The sequence below is a fragment of the Silene latifolia genome, chromosome 3 (assembly GCF_048544455.1).
Source record: "Silene latifolia isolate original U9 population chromosome 3, ASM4854445v1, whole genome shotgun sequence".
Lineage (NCBI taxonomy): Eukaryota > Viridiplantae > Streptophyta > Magnoliopsida > Caryophyllales > Caryophyllaceae > Silene > Silene latifolia.
The window spans coordinates 115949956-115963255 of record NC_133528.1 but is presented as its reverse complement, the minus strand read 5'-3'; the positions used below and the strand labels follow the sequence as shown (position 1 = coordinate 115963255).

The following is a 13300-nucleotide window of genomic DNA, read 5'->3' as shown; positions in this document are numbered from 1 at the left end:
TGTGACTACAAAACCTAGGATAGAACAAATCATGATTGCGTTTGTTGTGAAAGTGACAACACAACTCGAAGAACCGCGACGTGGCTCGCGCTTCTTTGAGCAGACTAAGTGGCCACGTCGCTCAAAACTCACACAACCACTCATTCTCCTATAAATACCCCTCAAATGCCACCCATTTGAGACTTACGCGAGTGTCCGCCCTCTCTTTTCTCCCTTAAAATTCTCGACTCGACTTCTTAAGTCACAACCCGACGTGTATTTACGACCTATCGATCGTAAATACAAGCCTTACACATTGTTTGGTACCGTCATCGTGCATTAAATCACTTGACCGACCACTTCGACCACTACACCATCACTAACATTAAAACACTCTTTTTACTTACCAAAACGGTTTTAAACCGAGTTTTTTCCGATCAAACGAGTTGTTACACTTACGTCGGTCACTCGCCATAACCAAACATGTAAGTATGAGGGTGTAAAAATCCTCTTTTATTATGTTTTCATTTGTTTCATGACTATAGCATGCTAAAACGTGCATAACATGAGCCAAAACATGGAATAAACGAGCCAAAACTGATATTTGGTCTGAGGCAGAAGCCCCTTAGGTCGCCAACTTGCCCGCGCCTAAATGGGGTGTTCAGACCAGAGATCAACCGTGTTTGTTCTCGTCATTTCCCTTTAATCCACTTTCATATTTGTAATCGGTTTTTGCCATTCCAAATATTTTCGAACCCTTTTTATTTTATTTCATTTGTTTTAACCATAAAACATTTTTCACTCTTGGTTCCTCATACCATGACGGTTAAATCCGTGTTTCGGTGATAATATTTGGTTAATAACATTTAAAAGGTATTTTAAAACCTTTTATTTCATTTTTGGGAGGTATTTTAAAGTCTTTCATCATTTCTTTACATTTTCAAAACAAGCATATTAGTCCCCAACACAAAGTCATCCTTGGTTCTACATACCATGCCGGATTTTAACCCGGGTACGATGATGAGTATCGACTAATAACATTCCAATGGACTTAAAACATTTAGTCCATAATTATTTTCAAAACTATTCATGTCAAGTTTGTCAAATCGAACCCGACACCGAATATTATCAAAATAATGATGATTATTCGAGTCTAGTTCTTCAAATCAACAAATGCGGTCTAAACGACCCCCTTTAAATCCAATCCGGGTTCAAATACCCATTTTCAACGCGTTTTATAACGTTTTCTAAAAGGTCAGAACACGACACATGAACCATGGGCTAACCCACGCCTAAATAGGCTCTCTATTTCTCACTTTCAAAACCAGAGGTAGGTTTATATTATTGGATGCGCATTCATGCATTTAAACCGTTTTATCAATTTTTGTATTCAACCAACCAAGATCGATCAGTAGAGGCCGCTAACGCGGGCGGGATTGGGTGTCTGATTAAAGGGCTTCCCAATACGTACCTTCACCTCTTACTCAGAAACTTTGGATAGTGGACGACCTTATCCAGGGCGTACGAGAGTCATTCTAGAGATAGGATGCTAAAGAGGGACGATTTCCTTATCTTTAGTACCTATGTCAAACGCTGCTTTGTGCTTCGATTTGACCGAGGTATAAAGTGGATTTCGAACGGGTTTCAGGCATCCCACAAATGCTTGGTGGCGACTCCGAACATCTCTAATCGTTTCGAGACCCTTACCGAGACGAAACCGACCGATCTAAAACGATCCGGTCGAAAGCATTTTTACGCCGCCGAGCGTGGCTTTCAAAAGACCGATGTATGTCCACATATCAAAGTGGGCTTGCAGGTGGGCCATGTCCACAAAAAAGGTGCTGCTTACAAGTTAAAATCCCCTCTTTCTCTTTCTTCTTCTACTTTTTCTGCTGGTTTGTTCAACTTTTTTGTTAATTCTTTGCGTTAGCATTTGAAGCTCTCTTGTTGGTTTGACTTCAGTTAAAAGTATTTTTGGTTCAAATAGGGGAGAGCAAAGTGATGATTAAATATTAGCAAAGGGAAATAAGAAGTGAGTCATCATATTTTTATTTTTCGTCTTCTGTTTTCGTTTATTCCCTCCGTCACAATCATTTATTTACCTTTGATTAAAATGCATTTTGCAGAGAATATAAAATGTAAACAAATGAATAGGGCGGAGGGAGGAAAAAATAAAAGTAGAATATTAGTGAAATCGATAGAGAATGTGGCTTCTTGTTTGGCCGAGGTTTATAGTAATAATGTGTATTTGTTTGATTCCGCTGACTTATTGTTTTCAACGATTGAGTTTATTTGTTAGGCACATTGCCATGCCTTGTTTTGCTTTTCCTAGGCCTGAGCTCATCCCTGACATCATCTGCTACTATAGTAGGTTCGTATCCTATTCTCACTCTATTGTTTCTCTTTTTTATATTTGCATGTTAATTGTTGATTACTCATAATTACTCTGTTCCCATGATAATATAGTGGAGGACGCACAGTAATCTTCACTGAGACGAAAGAATCTGCTTCCCAGATTGCGTCATCACTTCCTGGTGATCGCACATTGCACATTGACATACGACAGTCACAACTTGAGGAAAATTAATAGTTCATCAACGCGGAGGATTGAATTTTTAGCAGCTTGTTTCATTTGCTGGAATGTTGCGATAATCTTCAATAAACTTTTATCTGCTAAATTTTAGGTCACTCTTTTTAGGTTTAGATCCTAAAAGTTTCTGAAGTTGGTTGCCACAAATGTAGCAGCAAGAGGTCTAGATATCAATGATGTGCAGCTGATCATCCAAGTGAGTAACGATGTTCATTTTACAATTCGCGATTTATTCTGTTAAAACTCAGTTGAACTGGATGTTTAGAACATTTGATTGTATCTTCTCTTGTTGATTAATTTTGGAATATAGTGTGAACCTTCCCCATGATGTTGAAGCCTACATCCATCGATCAGGCCGGACAGGAAAGCGGGTAAGAAATAAGCATTGCTATATTGCAAGTTTGGCTTGATATATTAATGGCAGTCTAAAAACCATCTTTATTGTATTCAGGAAATACCGCCACAAAAGGTCATTTGGGACCGCCATCATAAGGGTTTTTTCTACTAGTGTTATATGCATTCAAATGTCATTTATATTTCATGAATGTGGCCTACCTGACTATGATAGGTGTTCTTTCTTTGTCTATCTAGAGTGTTCTAGTCATTTGCCCCCTGTTAATTTTTTTTGGTGAATAGAGTATACTGCTGTTTAATTGCTTACTATTTAAAACTCAACTTTTTCTCATCAGTGTCTTAAAATAGCATTTTGATGTTGTCACTTACATCGCCTGGCTTCTTTATTATGCAGCCAAGTTATCCTCGAATGGCTCACATTCGAAAGGGATGGGTGGCTCGACAACTTTTCAAGCTGGTGATATTTACTTGACTGATGGGGTTTATCGTAGACAAAGTCCGTATTTTGCATCCATTAACATGAAATGCTGACTAGTTTATTAACTAAGGCGTGTATGTGATTATTTATATACTTGGATGTAAAAACATCGACAATATTGTTCTATCGGATAATATGCAAGTTCGTTGGTTGACATTTTTTTTGTATGTATTGTTTATTTATATCGCTATTTGGCTTGTCAAATTTATAGGTCATTGCTACCAAAATTTTGGTAGTAAATAATTTTTTTTTTAAAATATCGATCTATGGTGGCGGTTCTTAAGTATGAAAACGCCACTATTAGTTCAACTTTAGTGACGGTTCATTACTAACAACCGACGTCATAATTACCTATAGTGGCGGTTCTTGAACAAGAACTGATGTTATATTAACCTGTTGTGGCGGTTTGTGATTCAAAGTTCTTATTGAAATACCTGATGGCGGTTTTCAAACAATAACCGCCACTATAAACGAGTTATAGTGGCGATTCTTATTTAACAACAGCCGTTCTATATAAGTCTATAATGGCGGTTTTTTTAACAACCGCCACCGTATGAGAGCTATAGTGGCGGTTTTACAACCGCCGCAAAAGTATATACGACCCCGTGATATACGACGCACCCAAAACCTTTAAAAACCGCCATAAAAGGTCATTTTCGACCGCCACTGTAGGGGTTTTTTCTACTAGTGGTATGTTGGATGATATGTTGTATAGCAACGTTGGATGAATGATTGTGGTGGATTGGTGAATATGGTGAAAAAGGTGAAGAAGATGTATATAGTAATATGTTGTGGATGATCATGTTGTATGGTGAAACTGATTTATGATGTGGCAATCTTAGTAACATGAGATTAGGGGATGTGATCTGTGTAACACCCGCAATTTCACATTAATGTGTAACATATTAAAATTGATAATTTAATAATACTCGATTTTGTTTGGTATATTATTTATTTGGTTTTACATTTTCAAAACCGTGTTTTAGTTTTTATAAAAATTTATTTGGTTTTGTTTTGACCCGAAAACCCCCTTAAAAGTCGTATTGTGAGTCTTTTAGTGCAAACCCGAGTCACAAAGCTTATGCCTTTGATTTTGGGCCTAAACAAACCTATGGACTCTCTTTAAGACAACCAAAACTCCATCTTTTAGGGTTTTATTCTCAAAATTTCAGCAACTCCCCTTCATCTTCTTCCCTTAAAAAATATGTGTTTTCCTCCATTAAAGCCTTCACAAAATCAAACCTTAAGACGGATGCCGTTTTCATTTCTCAATGAAATCCGGTGATTTTTGTACCAATCTTCACCTCTCCTTCTCCTCCTTCTTTCTATGTAAGAAAAATCTTACCTTTTGAATCTTTTAGAAAATTCATCTTTTTGTGAGATGAGTTTTCTAACCCTTTTTGTCTTAACCTTGTTTCTAGGTCAAAGCTTTAGTATCTTGGAGTAGTTTTGGGTCGGAATCGTGTTCATAGAAGAGCTAAAAGGTAACGGTGATAGGTTACTCGACAAAGTGTCAAATTTGTGTGCTTTGTTTGTTAATTTAACCTTTTAAATGTTAAAATCTGAATTTTGGTTGTGTTTTACTTGAATTTTGGTTGGATTGTGTTTTCACATGAATTTCTCACATGTTTAATTGAAAGTTTCAATCTTTATTATCTTAGATCCGTAATGGTTGAATTTCCGTCTCTAGTATGTTGTTTTTCTGGGTTAGAAACATGCTAGACATGTAAATTATTATTGCGGAATGATTTTGGTTGGCTGTAAAATGTTTGGGAAACGATTTTTGGCGAACAATGCGTACAGTGGGTCTCAGCCGGTGGACCGGCCGCCGGTTCCCAAACAATTGGGAGCCCTCTGGAGTTTATTTGATTTTTGAAAATTGTTGTGGGTCTCACCTGGTGGACCGTCCGCCGGTTCCCAACCGGCTGGGAACCCCCTGGAGATTTTATTGGTTTTTGCAAGTTTCAAATTTTAGACCATGGATCCCAGCCGGTGGACCGGCCACCGGCCCCCAACCGATTAAGAACCCCCTGAATGTTTTTCTTCACTCGTTACTTCTATTAATCATTGATTTACGCATGTATCTTTTCCATGATTAGTAAGTGGTCAATTTAGGACTTGTTTACGTGATAATCATGCAAATTATTGTTATCCTTGTTTGTGACCCGAGTGTGACGTTTTATATAGTGTGACAACTTGGCATTCCTTATTTACCCCTTTCGGACCTTTGGTTACGGCTATGTATGCCATGTTTCCGGATTGGGTTATCCTTCCGCCTTTCTTCGGACCTTTGGTTACGGCTATGTGTGACATGTTTCCGATTTGAGGTTACTCGACTTTTGGTTACGGCTATGTGTGCCATGTTTCGAGTCTTGGATGCGTTGTATATCGTTTGTTGAATCGGGTGACGCCCATCTCGAGAGCCTGGATCCAGGTTTAGACTAGGACCGTATTATGATTGTAGTCCTACCAAGAGGTTGGAGTCTAGGTTGTTGTCTTGCGAGTCCATACTAAGTATATGTCTTACACTTGTTCAGTCGAGTTAATATGAAATTGGTTGACTTAGTTATCCTACTTCTTTGAATGCGTGTTTATTTTTGATGTTCTATACTATGATCGCCGGGGCTAATACTCCCATCCGTTCTTATGGTGAGATGCAAGCCATAAGTATGAATGAGACGTTAAAAGCCAAGTCTCGTGCAATGTTTATTATAATATTTCCAAAGAAATTGCCATGGTTTTCATCTATATACATTGCGGTGATTGTCTACTCATTATTCCACCTTACATGACTTATATATTAATCTTTTAAAATTTAGATAGTGCATATGTCACATCTCATTGGAATTCGGGTTTGTGATTAATTAACCGCATCTATGTTATTACGTCTACTTTACTTATGTAAATATGCCTATGACATCCTCGTTTGTTACTCTATCTTGTTTCTCTTATCATCCTAAAATGAATGATCGCACGCTTATTCGTTCAAGTGAATTGTATGTTGTATTTGTCATGCCTCACATGTATTCCTTGTTATGTTCTTTTTGACATATTGTGGCTGGGAGGACCCTGAGTTACTCTCCAGTGACTGTGGCGTTCATGTTTACATGAATGATAAGTTCGTGATGCAGATTATATGGGGAAGGCGTGTGAGCTAGCGATAACGTTGACCCTTGGAGTTTAGTTATCGTTTTAATAGACTCACCTATCCTTAGACTTGTGCTTATTCGTGGGATATCTTTTCCCCAATGCACTTTGTTTTCAATTTTAAAACTTAAATATCCTACTTTTCATTTCCGTTTATCACGAATGGTGGATTTCGCTCTGTAAACTTTAAAAGGCTTTTAAAAATCTCGTATTTTCCTCTTAGATTTATTAGTTCTCTTTTGATGCCCTATCAAGAGGTGTCACAATATGATTATACATGATTTTGTTTGCGTAAAGTTATATAGTAAAGTTATATGCTTGTTTACTGTTGTTTCATATGCACATGTTGGATGAAGAATGTGGTTGAAATGGATGAATTGATTGGAACAGATGGAGTGACAATTGCATGAGAATATGAATTTCGTGATTAAGAATATGTTTAGGTGACGAATTGGAGTTGTAATATTGTTGTATTAGTAACATGGGAATATGAGTTGTAATGTACAAGTATGTTTTGTTTTATGAAAAACTATAAAGTTAAAGCATGCGGGTAGTCCATGATTGATAAGTTGAATAGTATATGTGCATGATGGATGTTGTTGTTTGGATTTTGTAGATAGTAACATATGGTTAGGGATAGTGGTTTTATGAGTATTGAGTTGTTTTTCTTTACCTTGTTGTTGTTGTTGTTGTTTAAGTTGTTTGGAAGTAAAAATCAAGTAGTTATGTTGTCCGATTATAGAGGGGTTATCTTTAAAACTTGAGATGTATATATGATTTTGATGTGATTTCAATTGGAGGTGATAGCTTGTTCTTTTATGATAGGTCACACGCCCAAAATGACCAAGAAACGAGTGAGATATGACCGTTTTACGAAAATTGGACAATGTTGAGAAATGCGTAGGGTATTCGATCGAGTAGCCCTTACTCGACCGAGTACATCTCTTGTTTCTCGATCGAGTACCCCTTACTCGATCGAGTAGCCCTGATAATTTTTTATACGTGCTTCTGACCTTCACCTACTCGATCGAGTAGGCTGTACTCGATCTAGTGACCTCTGTTTTGGGTCATATGCTTATCTTTTGACTTCGTCGCATATCATGTTTAATTCAAAGGTGGTCTTTTGCTTCTTTATACATTGTTTTACGTATGTGTTGGTTCTGATGCGTAAGTTACCAGATCTTATGATGTAATGAGTAACACCTTGTGATGGGTATAAGTTCGGTGGGGAGGACATGAGTTATATGTGGTGGTGATGGATAGTGGAAAAGGAAAGGGAAGATTGATGAGTTTATCGAGGCAAGGACCATGTTTTGTGTGATGTGGTGAGTGGTATAATCGTGTGTTGAGTAATGCAAAAGTAAGTGAATATGGGCAAGGGATGATGTAAGTCTAAAGAACGTGAGAATGAAAAGATTGAAAGGAAAGATGTGGATAGTAGCAACTTGAGATGTGTAAGGAGTTATGGAGGGAGATGGTTAGGATTATGCTGGTTAAGAATATATGCAATGGAAGGTCGTTGTAGAGGGATGGAGAAGAGTGGTATATAATAAACTTAGATGGAGACATGTCGCGACATGGATTTGTAGATAGTGAGTGAGTTTGGGGAATTTGGTTTATTAAGAGGCGAAACAAGTGTGTGATTTCCTTGGGCAATTAACGGTATGAAATGATTTTTGGTTTCTAGAAGGGGAAAAAAATTGGAGAGTAAATTGTGCTTGTGTGGACGGATTGGTGACAAGTGTGCGTGATAGCATGATGAGAGAAGATTCGTGGTAAGAAAGAGTGAGATGATACTGATATGAAATAATGGAATTTAAATTTTGGAGCAATGAAAAGGTAACTGAATTACTAGAGAGTTAGGTATAAGGAGTAAGGAGATGAACTATTAATTGGTATTGTTGAATGTAAAGGGAAAAGAAGAATAAAAGTAAGCTGGGAAAAACGTCGACCGGAGTTAAGGAACATGAAAGTAAGGGATCATGGAATGTGCGATAGCATCATGAGAGGGTGTGAGTTAATGGTTATACAGGGGGTTTCGGGACAACATGTTAGCCATGAGTTTTGAGGGAGATTTTTGGTGGGGAGTTAGGTGCCGATACAGTTACAGATAGAATTGGAATGAATGTTCATGTAAATGTTGTTGATGGATTTGATGTACGTTATTTAGGATGTTAACCGAAGATGGGAAAGAAACCGTGATATTTAGAGATGAGTGTAAGAGATTTGTTATACGAACAATGGTGGTGTTGTGGTGTTGTCATTAATGGTTAAGGGTGATTATTAATAGGAAAGGTAACCATTCTAAAGAGGTTGATTTTGTAGAGATCAGATTGATATGTATGGTTATGAGGGAGTATAAGATGTGGTTATAGGAGGCAGTTGCTAGTAGTTGAGTATTAGCGGTATGGTTATATTTGGCAGGAGGTGATGGTTATGCGAATGGGAGAATGTGTTATGAGAGGCATACGAGTTAAGCTTGGGCGAGAGGTAACCTTTATCAGGTGGTAACTTACGTGATCAGGATTGGTTAGTTAGATTCGAATACGGGTCTATGATATGTGTAAATGTTTGTGTGAGGTTCTGACCTCACGAGGAATGGTATGGTGTGTTAGTCATAAAGTTGTTATCTGAATGTTCTGTAATATATGTTGGGTATGGTAACCTAATGGGATGATATTCAAAAGTGAAAATTTGGGTGATCTAGCATGGCTAGTTTTACTTGTATTTGTATTCATGATATATGTTTATTCCGTGTAATGGTATGGATGATATTCACGAGGTTCTTATCTGTTTATTCCGTGTAATATGTTGCGTTGTGATCTAGTAAAGCAGTTTTGAGGAAGTTTTCTTGTCCGGGAATTTATATTGAGCAAGTGTTTATGGGAATTGTGTAAGTTGCGATGCTTGTGGATGTGGCTGTTGTGCCTCGGGTGGTGATCCGGGCACGGCACTTCGTGTTGTGTTGCGGGTATTTTCGCGCCGCGGTGCGGCTGTTGGTGGCGGTGTTGCGATGCCATCATCGGTTGTGGTAGAGTAGGAGGGATGATTACGATACGAGTTTTCAAAAGTACATACCTGTTATACATAGATTGTTGTTTTGTTTACTGCTGTTTCCTGCGAGTTTCGATTTGGACAGATAGACGGTTGTTTTGTTTATTGATGTTTCTTACCAGTTTCAGCTTGGGGGTAAGGGTAGAGTATGATATGGAAGAGAGTTGTGTATGTTTCCGTTGTTGTCATGGTATAGTGATATCCTTTTGAGGGGACACAGTTGCGAGAGGTTGTTGGAGTACTTATAATCTTCTTTTAGAGGAGGCATTGGGTGACATAGTAATGGTAAGTGATTTGTAGAACATGTGTTGTACTGATCTGGAAGTTGTATTGAGACAGTGAGTATAGAGTGTTGGGAATTAGTATCATGTTAAGTTATGGATGAGTTTTGCGATAATAAAAGAAAATAACTTGAGGATCTAGTGTGAGTGTGTGTAACAAGTATGGATCGTGAGTATGCTTTTGGTGATAGGTGCTTTCTATAGAGAGGTATGTCGTTTTGCGGTAATGTGGAAGAGTTAGACCTAACATCTCCTTTACAGAACATTAATAGATCACCAGCAAATAATAAGTGAGTCAACTTCAAACTCTTACACAGAGGATGAAACCTGAAATACCACTTCCCAACTGCAAGCTCCATTATTCTAGACAAGTACTCCATGCAGACACAGAAGAGAAGTGGATAAATTGGATCTCACTGTCTCAAACCTCTCCTCCCTTTAAAATACCCAAATTGTGACCTATTCAGATTAAGAGAGTAAGAAGTTGTGGTTACACAGGTCATAACCATCTTCCTGAAATGCTCAGGGAAATTTAATGCAGTTAACATTTGATCCAGGAACTGTCACTCAATTGAGTCATAGGCTTTCTGTAAATCCAACTTGAACATGCATCTTGGGGAGGCCATAGTCTAAACTAATAATATCTATTACTACTAAAATCTGAATCTTATTTTGGATCTATATATTACATAACTTGAATTACATACATTTAGTTTTGAATTACATAACTCATATAGTATAATTGTGTTAATTTCCAAGTAAAAGTAAATAACACGGTACTAATTCAAAAACAAGAGATAACTGGAGATTGTCAAAGACCCTGAAAAATTGAGATTTCATAGATTTAAATCTCTTATTATCTCTTTTAAAATGGGTATATTTGTCTTAAAGATAAAACGGGTTAAATAGTATTCTACTTGGCTATAGGAGGATTATTTTGATAGTTTTAGGAACTTTCTTTTTCTTACGCATACTACTTAACCCATCTTAAGGTTAAAACTGATACATCCGTCTTAAATAACAATTTGAGAAGAAAATACTACTCCATCTATTCCAAAGCATACATCAGCAAGAAATAAAATAAGCATGAGATGCAGCTAGCAGCCATGACAATTTAAAAATAAGATTTGAGTCTAAACACGACTTAGACCCTGTTCTTTTGCACTGAAACTTATAGGATCTGAACTGAACTGAACTTATAAGATCTGAACTGAACTGAACTTATAGGATCTGAACTGAACTTATAGGATCTGAACTTAACTGAACTTATAGGATCTGAACTTAACTGAACTTATAGGATTTGAACTAAACTTATAGGATCTGAACTGAACTGAACTTATAGAATCTGAACTGAACTTAAATTAAGTGAGTATAGGATCTGAACTGAACTTATAGGATCTGATCTGAACTGAACTGAACTTATAGGATCTGAACTGAACTTATAGGATCTCGAATCGAATCGAAATTATAGGATCTCGAATCGAATCGAACTTATATGATCTGAACTGAACTTATAGGATCTGAACTGAACTGAATTGAACTTATATGATCTAAAGTTAACTTAAATTAAGTGACTTTAAGTCCAAAAGAACATGGCTTTATACTTTGTATATAATTAAACAAGTTAAATATTGTCAATAGTTGAGGCAGAAGTAATAACTCAAGAAACAATTATACGCGTAAAAAAGGTAACAAACACACACCAACTTCCTTGAGACCACCAAATACGAAACTTCAACGGTTCTATATTAAACTTGTGACTTTCATGCACCATATCAACCAACCTTTATATACACTCCACATTATTATTTCTTTCAACATCTTATATATTCTTCCTCAACCTACTATGTTACAAACCCTTACCACCAAAATGATGTATGATCACCAAAGAATTCACCCTGCTCCCGATGTCGAAGCGCAATCCCTACCGCCACCATCACCACCACAATCGGCGTCAAAACCGTTAATTCCTACCAACTTGGAAAAATCTGATAGTGTTAACCATCAATTTCCTCCACCACCAACAAGAACACTACCATTCAGCTACCCACCACCAAGGAGACCTACAAAAAGACGTCATTCTTGTTGTTGTCGCGTTTTTTGTTGCATCTTCTGTCTCATTATTTTCTTAATTATCGCCATAGGGGCGACAATAGGCATACTTTTCCTAGTATTCCATCCTAAAATCCCAAAATACTCAATAGACTCCCTAATGGTGACACAGTTCAGCCCAGACGCTGCCAACGACTCCCTCACCGCCTCGTTCGCGGTCAATGTCACCGCCTACAACCCTAACAAACACATAAGCATACTCTACCTACATGGCTCCCACCTCAGCGCATGGTATAGAGACACCCTTCTATGCGAGGGTGCCTTGCCAGTGTTCTATCAAGGTCATCGAAACACAACCGTTATTAACGTTCCATTGACAGGGACCGTTAACAATGCGACGGGTATGGTTGCGACGTTGCAACAAGACCAAAGTCAAAGAGGGAACATTCCGTTGGTATTAACAGCGAATGTTCCGATTAAAATAAAGTTGGGATTATTGAAGACGATGAAATTAAGGTTTAAAGTCCATTGTGACTTAACAATTGACAATTTGGTTGCTAATCAAGATATACGTGTTAGTAGTAGCAATTGCAAGATTAAACTTAGACGTCTTTTTTGAAATTTGCAATTGCTTTCGTACCTTACATTACATGTTACATTTAAACGGGGAAAAAGCATACAAGTTACATCATTCATTTCATCATAGTAGACCATTTAGGGGGACTTTTTCTTCTCCCTTTTGCCATCTTTGGTCGGTCATTCTTCATACACGTATTATTTTTTCAATTGCTTCAAACTCGCGGATGCTATTTTCTACGAGTTTTTGTTTTAATTTATTGTTGTAAATATACGTACTTTCTATGAAAATAAGACAAGGAGGATTATTTGCGGCTTCTCCATATTTACCATCGAGATATCTATGTTTTTTTAATACGATTAGTAGAGATAATTCATATGTTCTCCATCTTAATCAATTTTTTTTAAGTATTTATTTATGGGTGTGTAAAATTATCTATTAATCCATTACGTTTTCTTTATAGATCGAATCCCCAATCTACTACTCCCTCTGTTCAAGTGATATGTTTACACTTCATTTATGTTGTAAGGGGAAAATAAAGGAGCTGTAAACATGGTAGTACTACATGTGTCTCTTAAGTACCTTACAAAGTATGAAAACTATATATGATGAATTAAGACGCAATTCACAAATAGGATTATACATCCTGTTGTACCATAAGCATTGTACAACCAAGGCATAAGAATCCGAACTTATATATATTTTTTCTGAGCTAATTCAAAGTTCATGTTTTTAATGTGTAAATTGTTTTGGTATTTTTCTACTGAATTAGGTTAAATTAGGTCAAA

At 37.1% G+C, this 13300-nt stretch overlaps 1 protein-coding gene across 1 annotated transcript; it reads left to right on the top strand.

The window, feature by feature from the left end:
* The first annotated feature begins 11679 nt into the window (after positions 1-11679).
* LOC141646236 (NDR1/HIN1-like protein 6) lies at positions 11680-12827 on the top strand. The gene has a single exon (XM_074454200.1). The coding sequence runs from the start codon at positions 11730-11732 to the stop codon at positions 12552-12554; it is 825 nt and encodes a 274-aa protein (XP_074310301.1). The 5' UTR covers positions 11680-11729; the 3' UTR covers positions 12555-12827.
* The last annotated feature ends 473 nt before the right edge of the window (positions 12828-13300 follow it).